General features: G+C 38.3%; 4 protein-coding genes across 4 annotated transcripts; 2 read left to right on the forward strand and 2 right to left on the reverse strand.

Annotated features, from left to right (window-relative positions):
* Window positions 1-94: 94 nt before the first annotated feature.
* On the reverse strand, window positions 95-1,491 carry LOC114874026 (myb/SANT-like DNA-binding domain-containing protein 3). The gene is made up of 3 exons (XM_029182915.2): window positions 871-1,491; window positions 560-783; window positions 95-474 (listed from the first exon to the last, which is right to left on the reverse strand). Exons 1-3 carry the CDS (start codon window positions 1,179-1,181, stop codon window positions 95-97), a joined length of 915 nt encoding a protein of 304 aa, XP_029038748.1. The 5' UTR covers window positions 1,182-1,491.
* A 121-nt stretch (window positions 1,492-1,612) lies between these two features.
* On the forward strand, window positions 1,613-2,849 carry LOC114874023 (TM2 domain-containing protein CG10795). Its single transcript, XM_029182910.2, has 3 exons — window positions 1,613-1,924; window positions 2,146-2,227; window positions 2,308-2,849. The coding sequence occupies exons 1-3, from the start codon at window positions 1,726-1,728 to the stop codon at window positions 2,582-2,584; spliced, it is 558 nt and encodes a 185-aa protein (XP_029038743.1). The 5' UTR covers window positions 1,613-1,725; the 3' UTR covers window positions 2,585-2,849.
* A 415-nt stretch (window positions 2,850-3,264) lies between these two features.
* LOC114874022 (mucin-5AC-like) lies at window positions 3,265-5,251 on the forward strand. Its single transcript, XM_029182909.2, has 3 exons — window positions 3,265-3,355; window positions 3,501-4,896; window positions 4,964-5,251. Exons 1-3 carry the CDS (start codon window positions 3,281-3,283, stop codon window positions 5,149-5,151), a joined length of 1,659 nt encoding a protein of 552 aa, XP_029038742.2. The 5' UTR covers window positions 3,265-3,280; the 3' UTR covers window positions 5,152-5,251.
* Window positions 5,245-8,392, reverse strand: LOC114874021 (mitochondrial potassium channel ATP-binding subunit). The gene is given in 11 exon segments (XM_029182908.2): window positions 5,245-5,428; window positions 5,431-5,449; window positions 5,519-5,666; window positions 5,730-5,908; window positions 5,970-6,144; window positions 6,236-6,459; window positions 6,545-6,856; window positions 6,919-7,332; window positions 7,443-7,607; window positions 7,667-7,991; window positions 8,072-8,392. Coding segments are annotated over 11 exon segments (2,082 nt in total). The 5' UTR covers window positions 8,134-8,392; the 3' UTR covers window positions 5,245-5,369.
* Window positions 8,393-17,290: the final 8,898 nt, after the last annotated feature.

Here is a 17,290-nt window from a genome sequence, read left to right on the forward strand (position 1 = left end):
TATTCAGTGTATACGGTCGGTTTATTTCTAGTTAAACCGTTCTTCATTTTCTTCTATCCTTGTAAGGTGCATTTCATTTTAGTTTATTCTCGTATCAATCCTCCTTTATCCTATCTAATTTGTAGGTAAAAAGGAGCATTCTCAGTCTAGCCTCCTCTTTACGATAGTGAGCCTCTTCCAATTTAATCCTGGCCTCCTCTTTTAACATGGCAGCGATGTCGACCTTCATCTGCGCTTCCGACAAAGCTAATACGTGCAATTCTTCTTCTTTATGATGAGACCTTTTTGTTCTGCGAGACGATGGAGAGATTAACGTTTGCGTTGCGTTCGACTTGAATATCAGACGGGTCTTTCTCGGTGATTCTTCCTTGTCCAAATTCTTAGCAACTGAAGTATCGTTGGATAATTTTTCGAAACACTCCGCCATTGGACCGTGCGACAATAAATTCGAATCGGTCTTATCTGCGCTAGAATCTGAAACAATAAAATGATTCAATGATATTTTTGAGGATAATTAAATTTTTAAAAAAATAAGAAGGTGAAGATATGGATGTGTAACCTGTATCTTTACAATTATGTTCCTCCTTCAAATTTGATTTCAAAGGCTTCGTAGTGCAAACACTTTGCAACGTGAATGGTTCCGACTCCTTTGGTTCGAACACCACGTTTGGCGGTAACCCCACACTTCCGGTAGGTCTTGAAATTTCCGGTAGAGAATTCCTACTCTCCCAACTTTTCAATCGCACGTGATCTTTGGACAATTGATAAAAACTTTTTGACATACTGGAAAAACAAAATATTTTTTATAACCATGTTTTGTTTTTTTTTTAATTAGGATGTTTATCGTGTAGACGATAAAATTCTGTTTACCGTAATTTCTTTTCCTCCCGATTTCGTTTGCAGGCCTTCATATTTTCCCAACATCGTCTTAATTGTACCGCGGAACGCATCCCTTGGGGTCCTACCATGGAATTGTATTCATTAGCGAGCTGAGACCATGCTGATTTTCTTTTGTACATCGATATTGGATCGGATCTTTTATCCTCGATATCCTCGTATTTATTTATCAAGGTTATCAAAATTTCCCGTTCCTCAAAGCTGTAGGTTTTCCGAGTGCTTTTCATTGACGAAGAAGCCATTTTAACGAAGAAAAATGCTAGACTGTCGTCGCGGTCTTCCATTGTTTATTACTCCAAAACTAACGCAACTTAACAGGGAACGGAATAGGGAAGGATCATTAATAACACATTTTCTAGAAACAATTTATGTATTTTCATAATTGATTCTTAATCTACATACTCGTAGCAACTTTTGCATACAGGTTTTGTAAGGATTCAGCCAGTAATTGATTAATTATAAATAATTATAAGGACGACGGATCGAACCTACAGGAACGATCAATCTAAAAATTTGCTAATGATCAATTACTGGCAGGAGGTTCATAAAACTTATACTAGAAGAAAGCTAAGATGCTATTCTGTATTATTTATTAATTGAAATACGGAAATTGATCACCGGAAAGTAGAAAACTATGAAAGTCCTCTATCTTGGGTAAGTGCGAATGTAGTTCGCAAAGATTTATAGTAGTTGGCGCTAGTGGAAAGTGATCGTAATGGCCGTTCGTTCAAAATACAACAAACATGCATAGGAAGTCGAGAAACTACGAGATGGTGTGGATCGAGTGACAGTGTGGTACTCGCAGTAATTGTTATAAAATGAAACGGTATGTTTCATCTGATGCAATTCCTTAGCGGACTTTTCTTGCTTGTTATTTTAATACCGCTGAGTAATGGTGTGGACACGTATGAGATTGACTGCAGTAACCTACGAATGGGACAATACATCTGCCCTCATCCCGATTATGATTTCATAGATCCAAAAACACAGCAACCAAAAGGTTGTACTAAGGAAAATAAAGCCAAAGGTATATGATGTTCCCATTTCTTTTTATTAATATATTGAAAATGAACAACAGTTGAACATAACCTGTATGCAATAAATATTCCTCTTAATATTTCTGTTACGCGCTGATTGATTATTATAAAATTCATTTGTGTGTTATCTGTCCATTGTTGCTGACTGTTTGTGATCTTACAAATATAAAGCTTGGACTTTGTTCATTACCCTTTTTAACCTTCTTAACAGTGTTATGTCTGGCTGCGGATGGCCTCATTTGTACAGAAACAAAAAATAATACATTCAAGAAGGATATTCCTTGTAAATGGACGTAAGTAGTGATAATTAAGTAGTAAGAATAGTTATTGAACTGAAACAATATAATAAATGAAATGTGTTTTTATATTGCAGAAATGGATATTCTTTCGAAACATCACTGTTACTCTCAATATTTCTTGGCATGTTTGGAGCAGATAGATTTTACCTAGGGTATCCAGCATTGGGTTTTCTCAAGCTGAGTACTTTGGGGTTTCTTTTTCTTGGCCAATTTGCTGATGTAATACTTATAGCAACACAGATCGTAGGACCCGCGGATGGTTCGCATTATGTAATGCCATATTACGGTGCAGGGATTCATATCGTAACCAGTAATAATTTCACGTTCCGAGTGCCACAATATGATTGCTGAAAGAATTATCAGGGTGAAAAATGAACAACGGTTAATCTAAAAAAAATTGTACAGCCACTACTTTGATTACGAGCAACGATATGCAATCCTAGAATCGAGTCCTATTTCAGCGTACCGGGAGATGAATTACTGGTATTTTAATGAGCAAACAAAGATCATCTTGTAGATATGTACTTCAACGAAACACTGTATATAAAGATTTGTTACTGACTTATTATCTATTGCCAGTATAGCCGTGTAATAAATATTTGTTTTTATTTCTAAATATTTAGCCTTCCTCCTTGCCACATTTCCTGAGGAATCACATAATAATCTTCTATCCTCGCTATTATGAATAACTTTAGACATGTATTTTTGTTTACAGAATTATGAAACGTGCTCATTGATGCATTTTACCATCGTAAATTAATGATCAATATTTAAATTTCATTCAAACGATCAGCGATAATCATTTTTTGCGAGAATGAAGTTATTGGACTTGCACGCAATTGCTCATCGCCAAAAGTGACGTTAATTGAATAGTCTTATCACGCACAATAATTATCGAGCACGACTTTGATATAAAAGTGTCGGTACGCGCTGCCGCGAGAATCATAAGACTTTTGAAAACGAAATAACGTGTGTGCCCATCGGTCTGGATAGTGAAAGAAAGAAATCTCTTCGGTTCTTACTAATTAATTGATGTAAGCATCAAATATGAAGAGTTTCATTTTGCTTCTACTGTTTCAGTTAACTTTACTCACCATTGGTCAGCCACTGAAAAAACTGATCGTAAGTTTTTCACATATTTTCAAAATGATACGGTATATAGTTTAAAATAATCAATATTCTAAAAGCTACTAACATTGGCTGGACTCTGATTATTTTAAAAGTTCTAAAGATAACTCTTTACAAATGTATTCCTCTTTATCTACAGGATATTGATGCTCCAAACAAAAATATCGCACACAGAAGAGCCCATAGGTACTCTAGAGCATTGAAACCCGATCCTCCAACGTGCAGTCTCAACCAATACTTTGATGAAGAAGAGGGACGTTGTTTAGGCATAACAGGTGGTGGTAGAGTACTCTACATAAATAGTACAAATTCGTGTGGCATCAACACTTTGCAGCCTCACTGTACCAACCCCGGGTACTATTACATTTGCAAAGATAATAAAACAATTTTGGCCCAATGCCTCCAAGGACAACATTTTGAGAGTCGTCTACAAAAATGCGTCAACATCGATCCGAATAGATTAATCTCCTCCACCGTTCAACCAAATTTAGAAACATTTGAATCCATTCAACTTCCTGAATGCAAGAAGCCTGGTTCGTTTCCGGTACCAGATGATTGCACCTTGTTCTACACTTGTGAAACAAATGGGCACAGGATGTTCCACAGTATCTTCAGTTGTCCAAAAGATACGGCATACAACGTGGAAACAAAAATGTGCAGCTTCTCATCCAGCTGTAAAAAGGAAAACTCAGCCGTATCATTTTGTGCTCCTATGATTACGAAAGAGAAGCGAAATATTGAAAAATCTACGAGTACCGAATCATTGACTCATATTACTGATTTTGATGATACTGATAAGACAACTACTTACGAAATATCTTCTACGGAAAACTTAGAGGATACTGCTATAACAAATACCGTTTCTGTAACGACATATGATAATGACGAACCTACGTCCACCTTTTCCTTTAATGATTTCACGTCCACTGAATTTCCAGAAGTAACTGTTCGTGTTGATGTAACTGCTTCGACAGAACGTGCTTCGAGTACGTTGCATTCTTTAGATACCGAAACTTCTACTGCGTATTCAGCAACAAACGAGCAGGAACTTGTATCTAAAGAGGAAACGAATGTCTTTACAGAAACTACTACTGTTATGAACAGCTCACCTGAAACAGAAAAATCTGTTGAAGGATCAACTACTGAAGCTGTTACAGAAACTTCAATAGTTGATTTAATAACTTCTAATACAGAAATCGGTATGGTAGTAACAGAAAAAGTTGTCGAAGAATCCACTGTTGAGGCTACAGAAGTTACCGCTGCTTCAACAATGGCACCGGCTGATTTATCAACTGGTAGCACCGAAATTCAAACTACAGAAATGGAATTTACTGATTCAGCTGCAATTACAAAAGAGTCTTTAAACGGAAATGAAAACAGTAATGTATTATCAACAGTAAATTTTAACGATGCAAATACAGAACCTACATTTTTACCGACCACTACAATATCAACGGCTAATAATGTTCAAGAACCGGCAGCTAATTTTAATATAAAGAACGTCTCAAACGTGGAAGTATCAAATTCTGAGAACAGTAAGTAAAAAAACAAACCTCTTCAGTTCAGAGTCACATAATAACCGGCTGCATTCTTTGATTGCAGATAAGCAGAACACTACGTCGAAAGAAAATGATATAAGAGAAAAAGAATTTATGACCATGCTGAGAACGATACATTCCAGAGGAAGAATATCAGCGAACGTTATATTACCAATTATGTCAGCAGTATTAAGTATCATTGATACGATTGACCGACACTTGATAGACATATTAAGTAGAGTTCAAAGCTGAAAATTATTTAGAAAACATAAGTATAATATTCATTTCAATATTTGTACAGTAACTTATTAAGTACGATAGCTGTAAGAAATAAATTATGTACACTTAATAAGATACGCGTATATTTATAAGTGTGTACATATTAAACCCTGAGGTAGTCCACCAAACATTCCCTACATAAATAAATAGTTATTTCAATAATTGTATTATAGTCTAGAATTTCACTAACATCATTTGTTTTCTCTATCTTGTTCGTTTACTAAAGTATAATATAGACCCTTCTTTTTATTAGATCTGCGTGGGTACCCATCTGAAAACAAATTATGCTAGTTAATATTTAATTATAAATTAAATGGCACTTAGGGTTTTTGATACACACTTCTGCGATCGCTCCACGTTGTAGAACAACGATCATATCAGCATTTTTAATTGTACTCAACCTATGAGCAATTACTAAAACTGTTCTACCACGTACAACATTTTCTAGTGCCTTTTGGACGATTCTTTCACTCTCGTAATCTAATGCACTAAAACCGAATAAATAATATGAGTTATTTACTGGGACTATAATAATCCTGTATAATTTTTACCTTGTAGCTTCATCCAAAATTAGAATGGACGGCCTTTTGAGTAAAGCTCGTGCAATAGCGATACGCTGCTTTTGACCTCCAGATAATTGTGTTCCTCTTTCACCAACTTGTGTATCATACTCGTTCGGGAACTTCATGATAAATTCATGAGCATTTGCTTCTTTGGCAGCTTCAACAACCTAATCATATTAGCGGTAAGTACCATAAAATATACTATGATACTAAAACAATGATACTTGCATTTTCATTTGTAGCATCAGGCTTTCCATACCGTATATTTTCCATAATACTGGTAGCAAATAAAATAGGTTCTTGATCTATATATCCTAAAACGTTACCTCTGAGGTACCGAGCATTGAGCGACCTTAAGTCTTTACCGTCAATCATAATTGCTCCCTCGTTAACATCATAAAATCTAAAGTATTTTATGACGAGTGTTAACAAGGTATGTAATGCAAAATGGATTTACTTTATTCAATAATTAATTAATTAATTAATTATATCACCTTTCTAGCAACGTGGCTATCGTCGACTTCCCGTTACCGCTGGAGCCAACAATAGCTACCGTCTTTCCGGCAGGAATGTGTAAGTTAAAATGCTTTAATATAACATGGTCCGGTCTAGTAGGATACCTAAATTTCACATCTTTAAAAGTTATATTTCCGGCAAGAGACTGATCTGTGATTATTTCACCGCTAACCATCATTGGTGATGGCGGCAGGTCCAGGTACTGTAGCAAGCAATTAAATAGCGTTAAATATCTAACAATGAGAAATGGTTACGAAATGATACAAAGTGTGGAATTATAGGTGTACCTCAAATATTCTAGCGCCAGCGCTAATACCTCTAACATATGTTCCAAATAATTGAGATAATTGAGATAGAGATCTTTGTATCGTTTGTGTAGCCATTAAAAATGCCATTAAGTCTCCTGCAGATAATTGTCCAGTAGACAATAAATGTCCACCAAAATATAATGTGCAAAGTAAAATCCCATTAAGGAACAAATTTGTTCCTGCTTGGAACATACCAATTCCAAAACCTAATTTTTCATATAATTGAGCACTTTTTTTAACTTCTTCAGAAAACATTTCTACTTCCTTCTCCTCTGCTGCAAATGCTTTTACCTATTTAAAAAAATTGAATAGTATAGTTAACATGAAAATTCAAATTTTTTTTATGTATTTACCGTTCTAATATTTTGTATAGCTTCCTCGCAAACAGCTGTAGATTTAGCAACTTGATTCTGTGCTTCTGTTGATAATTTTCGTAAACTTTTCCCAAGCACTGAACCAACAAGAATTATAGAGGACATAGACAGTACCATAGCAGTGGTCAGTTGTGGTGAAATCATTATTACAGATACTACACATCCAATGATTTGTGTAAAACTTCTCAAACCTTGTGATATACAAATTTTAAAAGTGCTTTTAAAATCTTGGATATCAGTGGTTAGTCGACTTACTATTTCACCACTACGATTTTTATCGAAAAACGTGATATCTTGCATTATTATTGATTTGAACAAATCGTCTCGTAAATTCATCGCTATCCTTTCACCCACGTGAGAAAGTGTATAGATGTACACAAATGTAAAAAATGCCTAGGAACAAAGTTTGCTGAAATTCAATTTCAAGTTTGACAATTTCTTTTTCATTTAAATTATTTGAAATAGAAGATTTCCATAACTTGATAAAATCTTTAACTACATACTTGAGCAATATACAAACGAGCCATTGCAAATGCAGGCTCTGTAAGCTGGCTGAGCATATTTCTGACATCATCTTCTTTACTTTGATAAAGTTGTGTCAACACATTTATAACATTACCCACACCTTGTGGGATCCAAATGTTTAAAATAGCAACGATCAGGGCACTCTAAAATAAAGCCATATCAGAACAGTACTTTTACATGAATATCATGCATATATACTTACTGATAATGCTACCAATAATTGCCAAAAATATGGATACAGATATGTTAAAAATTTTTTCCATTTAAAATTTAATTCTTTGTCATCATGTTTAACATCTTTTGAAAGTTTAAGTGATTTACTTTGTACAATAGAATTTTGGGACTTTAGCAAGCATGCAGTTGCTATTCCTCCTAAACTACTGAAACCAAATTTTAAAATAGATGGCAAGATTCTTGAGGTAGAAGTATTACTTATGGTAGGTTTTTGAACATTGTCATTCAATTTTCTTTTAGTTATGTTGAATGGTTTATTTCTGTGTTTTGACACAAACACTAATAGTGAATTCCTACAACAAAAATTGCATTATTTGATTATATGTAACATGAATATTACAATACATCTTGAGTCATGTATTATTAAAGGTACCTTGGGTTTCTTGAATAATTAATATGAGGTTTAAATAACACTGTTCGTAATATAATAGACATTTTTATAAAATAGTATTTTATCTGCAGTTCACTTTTGAAAACCTATGATGTTTCAATTATTATCTCAATGAAATTACATATAAAACGTTAAATACATATAAACCATTTTTAAATATTGCTTTCGTAGTTTTTCATTAATTATTAGGAACATTCATGTTGTCTATCGTCTACGTCTGTGACCTAAAAAATGACATTGAACAACATTAGGTTAACTCATATTTTTGTCACAGATATTGCGCTATATGTAAATTGAAATTTTTAATTTTATTGCTAAATCACAGACTATATAAGTCTATGAGTATCGAGTAGGGTTCGCTAGGGAAGATGGCGTTACAAGGGAAGCAGAAATTCTCAAGACCAAAGTAATACGTATATGTAGTAGCATAAATATCAATTCAAATTCTCCCGCGTAAACATTCATGCGGAAGTGCTACCGCCACTCGTGTTGCAACCTGCCTTATCAACGTAGATCGCATTAAATCACAGCGCTTTTAGTGGCAGGAATTAAAATTAAAATTTCAATTTGTTAGTTCCGGGATAGAGTGCTAGGTGGTTGTAGTAGTTTTGTGATTCGGGAAGCGCAATAATTTTAATCATCACTTCATTTACAAGTAAGTTAAATACTTTATTATCAATAAGATGTAAGTACATATTGTCTTCAATATAAGTTAACATCATAAACATCCTAAATAATGATAAAACGATGACTATAAGCGGCATCAAAGTCTCGTGTCATTGCCAGACTCGCAGAGCACTCGAGCAAGCACTTAATACTACCCTCCCTCGTGTATTCAAGGCGGGAGCAAGCATTTCAGAGCGAATGTAATAGCCGCACAGGCAATTAAACGTGGCAAATACATAAATACACGTTATTAACTTTGCGTACAAAGAGGCTGCCGGGACGATTAGGCCTTTCAACGCTCAACTGTTCACCCTAAATCTCCTCTGGTCTGAACGGTTTCAAACCAGTTGCAATTTCAGAGCTTTTTTCATACGGCCCGATGCATTACCATGCTGATCAAAGCTGCTGCGACTGCTCTCGAGTAATGGCACGGGAACAACAGCCCCCGTTGTTATCCGTAAGAAAAATCGTGTGTTTTAGCGAGATAAGTCGCAGAGTGGCTGCTGGTTACGCTCGTCCACGGCTAACCACCTCTAAGTAGGCTTTTGATTTTGTAAATGTGGTATCCTCGAAATCATTTTAAAATCGTGGTAGTGTTCTAATTAACCCTTTGAGGGGATATCAACTGAATGATTAGTAATTGAATTTTCAATTTTCTATTTCGCATTATTATTGAATCCAAGAAAAATTTAAGTTACGCCAATGGTTAGAACAGTTTCTTCGGCAAAAAGCCATCGAGCCTCGAGGTCAGCCTCTTAACCCAGATTTCCTCCTCAGAAGGTGTGAAGATGTTCGTCCACACGTACAGCGACAAAGCGTACGGTGACGATCAAGCGGGTCGCGGTTGATTTCGCGAAAGAAAGCAAGCTTTCGCGTGTAGAAAATAGAATAACAGAATGACAGAAAGAAAGATAGAAAGAAAGAGGGAAAGAAAAAAAAATGCGAGTATAAGCGTAATAACTACGGAGCGGCGCGTGATACGCCGTTAAAAGAATGGTCCAAATGAAGCCTCCTAAATTTCAACACCCTCTTCGCCACCGACCGTACCTCCTCCTCTTGCTCCTCCTTCGATCTACCCTTTGTCCTCTATCTTCGTTCAGCCTGTTACGCATCTCCCTTTACCCTGCAGCCTTGTTTCCTCGATCCAAAGCTCTCTTGCTCTTCTTTCGTCTCTGTCGGTGAGCCGATGCCCTCGCAATCAGCCGACAGAGGAGTCGAGTCGGTCGGCGGCCACGTACCCTCATCCGTGAAACACGCGGTGCAAGTGCCGGGGTGGCTATGACGCAAAGTCAGCCCGAGCCAATGGACTGGCTGCTGCATAGGAGGTGTTCGGTGAGCTACGATTGGGCGTGGCCCCGGCTAGGGGTGCGTTTCGAAGGGGTGCTACCACCACTGCAACAGCAGCAGCCAGCTTTTGCGTGGGGGAATGCCGAAGTGTGCCCCGGGGTGTAATATCATACCGCTAGGTGGATAAATAGACGCACGAAACTACACTCCACGACAAAATGATGGCACACCGAATATCGGATGCTTGCTGCTTTTTCATCCTGCATTTAGAATATTTCATCCCCGAAATTTTTTGCGTACTTACTCGAAAAATTTAAGTCCATTCCGAAAGCCAAGTCTCTTTAACGAAAATTCGGCTTCACCGTCAGAGGGTTAATAAATAATTTCCACAAATATCGTTTCACCTCCTCCGCTAAAATGATTTTTATTTAACTCGATACACTATTTCCATAAGATTCGTTCATAATAAATCTATTAGGAAGAAAGAAGAAATTTGACTAGTATAGTAGGATTTTGTGGTGGAGTGTAGTAGGGGGTGAGTGGGGACGTAACGAACGGGGAACGGTAGAGAAAGAGGTCCACAGAAGGGAGGTTGGTGATTGCCGGAGAATCCTGGCTAAAAGAGTAACACAGAGGATGACGGACACGCGAACCGGAGGAGGGTTTGCTAGGAGGAGGGTGGGAGAGAAGGAAATGAGGAAAGGGTCGCGTATAGAGGCGAGGGTTACTAAACGGGGGTTAGACGGAAAGGCGAAAGGGTGTTGGAACAGGACAAGGGATGATGAGGTAGGGGAAATTGGGTGGCTACGAGATGCTAGCGAGACTAGACTAGAACAAATAGTGGTTGTAGCCATCCTCAGCTTCTGAGGTATTTTCCACTCGTGCGAGTTGCACGCATTCGAACGCCAGGCCAGCTCTCGCTCACGGCGAACCCTGAAACGTTTGTATGCACAGGCCGTGTCGTGGCTTTCGTCAGGGATTCTACCGGCGATGCTGGTGGTAGTAGTATCACATTGGAAAATCCTCAACTCGCTATGTTTCAAGCTATCCGATACATACGGTTCGAGGCTTGAAACATGCTTGGTCCTAGCTAGTAGTTGTTGCAAGGTACAAGGAAATCTTATTTTATACAGAATTATGAATAATTTTAAAATCATTTGAAATAGTTATCTTCTTTTATTCCTAGATTATACATTTTTCTCTGTTTGAAAAATTAAGAAAAATTCGAAACAGCAAAGTGGTGGAATGGGTCATTGATAGAATAGTCTAGCATCCAAAAGAGAATCATCGTCGATTGCTTACCATCCTCGTCGATATCGTCTCGCATGCGATTTCGTAGAATGCTGAGCACAGTGTGTAGCGAAACAGGATGTTGTCAGCTGAAATTAAATTTTCCTGCCAGAGCGACGGGTCGCTCGGCAACCTGATATCGTGGGCGTTAAGCTACGTACACAAGCGACGACGGACACAGGCAGACAATACCGCCGCGAAATGTTCGCCGTCGTTCACTTTACCAGCTCGCAAATCGTCTTATCCTTTTCGATCAGCTAACAGAAAGATGATAATGTCGTTGCTCATCCTCGTTGCGTGCTTCCTCTCCGAGTTACCTCGTTTCAGCGAAAACACGTTATAAATATTAATTAACAGATTTGATTCAAGACGAATTCTCACCCTCCGGCGAATAATGGAATACAATGTAATTAAGTTTAATATCGGAGAGGATTAAATAGGCAATTAGCGTTTGGTTCAGTCGGTTCAGAGGAGAGAGTAAGCGTAATGTAATTAAAAAGTTGAACGTGCTAGAGTATAGGTGGCTAGCTAGTATAATAATTTGAAGGGAGGCAACGTTATCATCTTCGTTCGGTGTTTTTCGCGTCCTCCTTTGTCCCTTCTTTCAACAGTTCTTCTGCCGTCGCGTCCCATCCCCTGCTACAATCAACTTGAAGAAGGGTGTACAAGAAACGAGGTAGCCATTTATCCGCTACCCCAAGAGTAACCAAGCAGGGAAAGTCCAAGAAAACTGAGTGTTCCGCCATTGTCGTGACTTTTTATACGGACAAGTTTCCCGCGAACGCGGTCCTTGCAAGAAAATCATTTTCACCGATCGATGTTTCTTTCTTTAAGTAAGAGAACAATTTTTTTATGTACCTACGTTAATATTTCCAATATTTAGAAAAATATTAATCACAGCTACCGACCATAAAGAACCGTACAAATAGCTTTTACCCGAATCTGTGTAGTTAAATTTGTTATCTTACACCCCGAAATATTGCCCGTTTCCCGAGGGTAACAGTCAAGATTCTAATTGTACGCGGAGTCAGTAAATCGTGGTGGTATTAAGGGAATCCTGACCGCTACCAAGAATCACCCCCGAGTAAATTGATGCTCCCGCCCGGCTGGTTTCACGGTTTAATATCTCTCATAATTTATAACCATAACCCTGTCTCTGTACGTGTTTGTCGAAACGCCGGAGGGTCGTTAGGGTGGTCGTTTGCGGGATAGAGTCGGAAAAATCATCGATTCCGATCGTTCGAAGCCATAAGTCATCCGGTTAATCCATCGCAAACGACGATGGCGAACTTCAAATAACGCGAGGTGATTAGACCGACTGAGCTGCCATACACCTACCCTGTTTACCAAATATTTACGGCTGGAAAGCAATAATCGTTTAGGGAAAGTATTGTATTATATTCCATTGATGCTTTGTGACTTATGACAAAATAATTCTTAGGTCGTTTCAAGTTGTTTTGGTATACAAGTTGTTCTATCAATAAAACCTTCCCAATTTTTGCAGGATATTAAAAAGGATAGGGCTCGTGTGTCGGAATACATTATAAAAAGCAATATAGCCAGTGGATATCTTGGGTTATGTGACAGGTCTCTCAACGAATGAATCGTAATCTGTTGCGGTAAACGCATCTGTTCTCTTGCGAGCAGGTGTTGCATTTCGAATCGAATATAAAGAGACAGATTAAGGGTCGAAACGTTTTTGTTAGGTCACGTGCTTCAGTCAAAATAAATCTGTTCTTGTAATCGGATTTACGGGGCAAACGATCACATCCTCCCATAAGATTATGAACTTAAAAATAGAGTAACATCCAGCAAGTAATATCACATAAGTATAATTAAAATCGTCAATCTATCGCGTTCTAATATATATATCATTTTTAAAATATGAACATTGAATTGTTTCGAGATGTTGAAATTTTCTGTAGCTCTTTGTTTATGAATTTTTTATACGCTCGATGAAAAGCAGACAACATTACGAGCATTTTCCACGCTAATTAACCGATTTCTATTTCGTATGCTCGGCGTGTAATTGAAAAGGGAAGAAGAAGGGAGAACACACATTTTCCCTTTTATTCCCAGCCAAAGTGCATTGTGCTTCTGAAACGCGCATGATAAAAAATATGCGGCTCGTACATGAAATTTTCCACTTTAATCGACTGTCGGCGTCCTTCGTTGTCCCTTTGTAAATTTCTCTGCCGAAAATAACGGTGCGACGGTAGCCTTAATTACCTGTGCTTAATCCAACGATAGGTTCGCGTAATTGATTCTTGAAGAATCATTATTTTGCTCTATTGTATCAAACTTAATTATTTCTCCATCTATATTTTCAATCTAATTTCACAAGAGTCAACTCAATCGATGCGAACCGATAAAAAACAGAGAATGACCGGGAAGGGAAGGAAATAAGAACACCTTATGATTCGTAATTTGTTCAAAGGAAAGGTCACGGTCTTTAATCGTAAGTTATTCAGGTGAACGAAACTTTATAAAAATGTTATGAGGAGTTTAATTAGACGACGTTTAATTACTCCGTCTACCGACGGACAAAGACGGTCCAATAGGATGGGGGTGGATGAAGTGAGGATGGAATGAGGGGGAGGTGGTTAGGTGGTATGGGTTGGAAAGAGGGGGAGGACTAATTGCGAAGTTTTCCACTTCGATTTTCCGAGAGGCTGCATGCTGCCGCGCCATTTCTCGCTGTTGTTCGAATTAAACGCGATGCAGTTTTAAACTGAAAAGAGTGCCCCAAGCACACCAAGTATTTTCTACCGAATTAAACACGACAAGTGAGGAGCGAAAAGAAGCCAAACGGATCGATAAATGCATCGGTTCCCGTCGCTTCTGCATTTCACCATCGAGCGTGATACTTGTTTCGCCCTTCTTTGGAATTTCCTCTTCGTCCTATCAATTGTTTTCCTCTCAAAATATACATCTTCCCAAGGAAATTCTCTGTGAACCTACTACCCCTTCTTCTTTTATCCCCTTTTCTTCTCGATCTTCTTTCTTTTGATAAAAAATCTTTGATCATTGATCAATGAGTTAATTCACACATTTCTTTGTTTTCAATCCTCCTAGATGTTGCAAGTGAAATAAATTTGAAATTCATGTATACGAATGATCCATGCATAATTTGAAACGCTCGTTTCCGTCGGACAGAATCGTTGCGCTAGTTGAATTGAATGAATAAGTATTTGACCGAAGTCTTGCTTAATCTTGAATAATCTTACTTGGTAGCTAAGATTATTAAGTTATTTAATTGATCACGAACACTTAGGATCTATGATCAATGATCGGTTAGATTTTGAAAGACAAGCATAGAGAAGCGTATATTGGGCGTAGCAAGGCGATAGAAGCAGGGACGCATCGCGTCGGCAAAGGCCGAAGGACGCCCCTAATGCGGGGGCTGGTGAGCACAACCGAGGGGTGCTCGGTCGAGTGTACGTCGACGCAGCCCTAATTGTTTTACTCCCGTAGCTCGCCAGTCCTCTCTCAATCTATTTCATCCGTATCCCCGCAGCTACTCTCATTTCATTGTGACGCCACCCGCAGCGCCTATCATGCGCCACTAATGCTCTAACAGGTTAACGTCTCGCATGATTATTCTATTGCTTCTCACCCTCTACACGCGCTAATTCAAACGGCTTTCCTTCTAATACTTTTCTACCATCACCACCGTTCTAACGTAGCCTTCTCTTTTTCCTTTATTTACAAGAACGATCTGTACTAAAAATTACAAAATATAATCGTTCCCAAAACAGCTGTTTTAAGCCGATATTTGATCGTTGACTTTGAAACAGCACGAGATAGAATAATTTCCAGTTACATTCGCGAAGGATTATTAATTATACTAAATATTTGACGAATGATTGGAGCGGCAAATTTGTGAACTCGCCAGACGCACTGCAAACGCGATCCCCGCGTTCTGTTAGCCTTTCGCGAAAAGCGTAATTCACTCTGAAGGCTAAGTTTATACAGGGACTTTATCAATCGTCCAATAATAATTATAATGTTTTACCCGGGCTATATTACATTGCGGTCGCGACGTTAAACGAACTCGTCCGTTCGAAAATCGGGAACGCGTGAATCGCTTCAACGAAAATATTGCCATGGAAATGTGACGAGGGGTTTTCGTCCCTCGAAAACGTTCGGGATCGGAGAAATTACCGTGAATTACCATGAAAAATTTTGTAACACTGTTCAATCGAACGCGACGGACACGTGGATGAAAAATTTTAAAATATATCCAGCTTCGAACGGAACATTAATTGGTGAGTTTTGCATTTATTTTTATCAAAAATTCTGAAATTCCAACACCTTGCATAAGCAAAGGAGAATTACACCGATTTACTTCTCGATGCTAGGCAACAGAACGAAGTAAACGACCACCGGCGACTTTTTCCGCTTCCGCTTCCGCCGGCGTTAATGTACCTATTAAAATTCCACGAATCCGCGAACTAAGATGGCAGAAAGAAAAAAGGAGCCAGAGGGTAAGAGGTAGCGATGGAAGCAAATCTGATATGTACTCGTGAAGAATTTTAACATTAAAAAAATTGATTCAAGGGACAAAGGACCAGCGAAAATGATCAATTAACATTTTCCAATCAGTATTTATTTATTACAGAACTATTATTTCCTTCTTTGTCTATAAGTTCTAAGTTTGTCAACGTTCATAAGTACATATTGGATTTGATCCCATTGCTAGGAGAAGAAAAGGAAGAGTACGATGGCCGCAGGCTGTGCAAGTTGCTCGAATTATTACGTAGGCCGAAGTTTAAATCGTCCTGGGGACAGAGGATGGCTTCCCTGCGGGCCATGCCCACGAACCGTCAAATTTAAATCTTGCTAAGCTCGGCCATTAGTACGAAGTGCAAACAGCAAACAGTGCATTAAACTGCGCTTCCTCCTGGGTGTGTGCACGCGTACGAGCATTCATGGGGTCCTGTGTCCTTAAACGTAAAGCCAAGTGTCTATTCCCACGGGGATTGTTACGCTTTTATTTGCACTTCTTTTTCTACTCTGTTTACGTGTTCTTCTACTTTCGTGCCTCCTGTTTATGAGCCAAAGAAAGTAGGGTGGTATTAATATAAATAAAATTGTCATTTCTAGTTTTACCTTCCTTTGTATCGTCGATTCGTTTGTGAAACGTTATTGGTACCGGATTTTTCAAGTAGACCGAGAAAGAAACGTATCGAAAGCTATTCCCTAATGTATTCTCGTTTTACATATCTCTATATTCCATCCACGAACACACTATGTAGATACATATTCTTATACACTTATTTCTCTCTTTCGAAACCACTCTGGTAGCGAGGCAAAAGCGGACAAAAGTTTCAAGGCACATGCCTGAACCTTCCCAAGAAACCTATACATTATAAATGTCGTACTTTCTTATCCATTGTACCATTTCCCACCTCTCGTTCGCATAAAAAATATATATTCTCGCCTCTTGTAGATCGACGGCTTATTCGAAGAACAATGGATTTCAATGAGTACATTTGCTGAATGATTAAGGCTTGAAAATTAAATACTAATGAAATTTAAATTCTATGTAGATCTGATTTAATCTAATTCCTTGAATGTCCATTGATCGAACAACGAGGGTAAAGTGACCCATAAATGGTACTTTGCGCCAGAAAACGGATGACACTATGAGTGGAAAAGAAAGCCACGAAACAAGGGTGTAGAACAAATGAAGGATAAGGAGAGGTTTAATTTAAAGCTGGCTGGTATTCTATCGTCGGGAACGAAGGCAAAAACGGCAAGAAGAAATCAATGCCGAAGGCTAGCTAACACGGGTTCTCTTCCTCACGGATGAGCTGACTCTAGAACAGCTCTCGAGACCTCGACCATGCGAAAACTTTGTCCAAGAATCTAATATCATCCTTGGTTCGCACACATTCTCAAAATTCCTTCGTACTCTGCGACACAACGCCGAGGACTTCTCTCTGTAGTCTCTCT

This window comes from Osmia bicornis, chromosome 7, assembly GCF_907164935.1.
Source record: "Osmia bicornis bicornis chromosome 7, iOsmBic2.1, whole genome shotgun sequence".
Taxonomy (NCBI): domain Eukaryota; kingdom Metazoa; phylum Arthropoda; class Insecta; order Hymenoptera; family Megachilidae; genus Osmia; species Osmia bicornis.

Coding starts and splice junctions, on each gene's coding strand:
- LOC114874026 (XM_029182915.2), bottom strand. CDS start 1,181: ATGGAAGACCGCGACGACAGTCTAGCATTTTTCTTCGTTAAAATGGCT. Junction 784..870: donor CGGGAGGAAAAGAAATTACG/GTAAACAGAATT, acceptor TTGTTTTTCCAG/TATGTCAAAAAGTTTTTATC. Junction 475..559: donor ACATAATTGTAAAGATACAG/GTTACACATCCA, acceptor TTATTGTTTCAG/ATTCTAGCGCAGATAAGACC.
- LOC114874023 (XM_029182910.2), top strand. CDS start 1,726: ATGTTTCATCTGATGCAATTCCTTAGCGGACTTTTCTTGCTTGTTATT. Junction 1,925..2,145: donor TAAGGAAAATAAAGCCAAAG/GTATATGATGTT, acceptor CCTTCTTAACAG/TGTTATGTCTGGCTGCGGAT. Junction 2,228..2,307: donor GATATTCCTTGTAAATGGAC/GTAAGTAGTGAT, acceptor TTTATATTGCAG/AAATGGATATTCTTTCGAAA.
- LOC114874022 (XM_029182909.2), top strand. CDS start 3,281: ATGAAGAGTTTCATTTTGCTTCTACTGTTTCAGTTAACTTTACTCACC. Junction 3,356..3,500: donor AGCCACTGAAAAAACTGATC/GTAAGTTTTTCA, acceptor CTTTATCTACAG/GATATTGATGCTCCAAACAA. Junction 4,897..4,963: donor AGTATCAAATTCTGAGAACA/GTAAGTAAAAAA, acceptor CTTTGATTGCAG/ATAAGCAGAACACTACGTCG.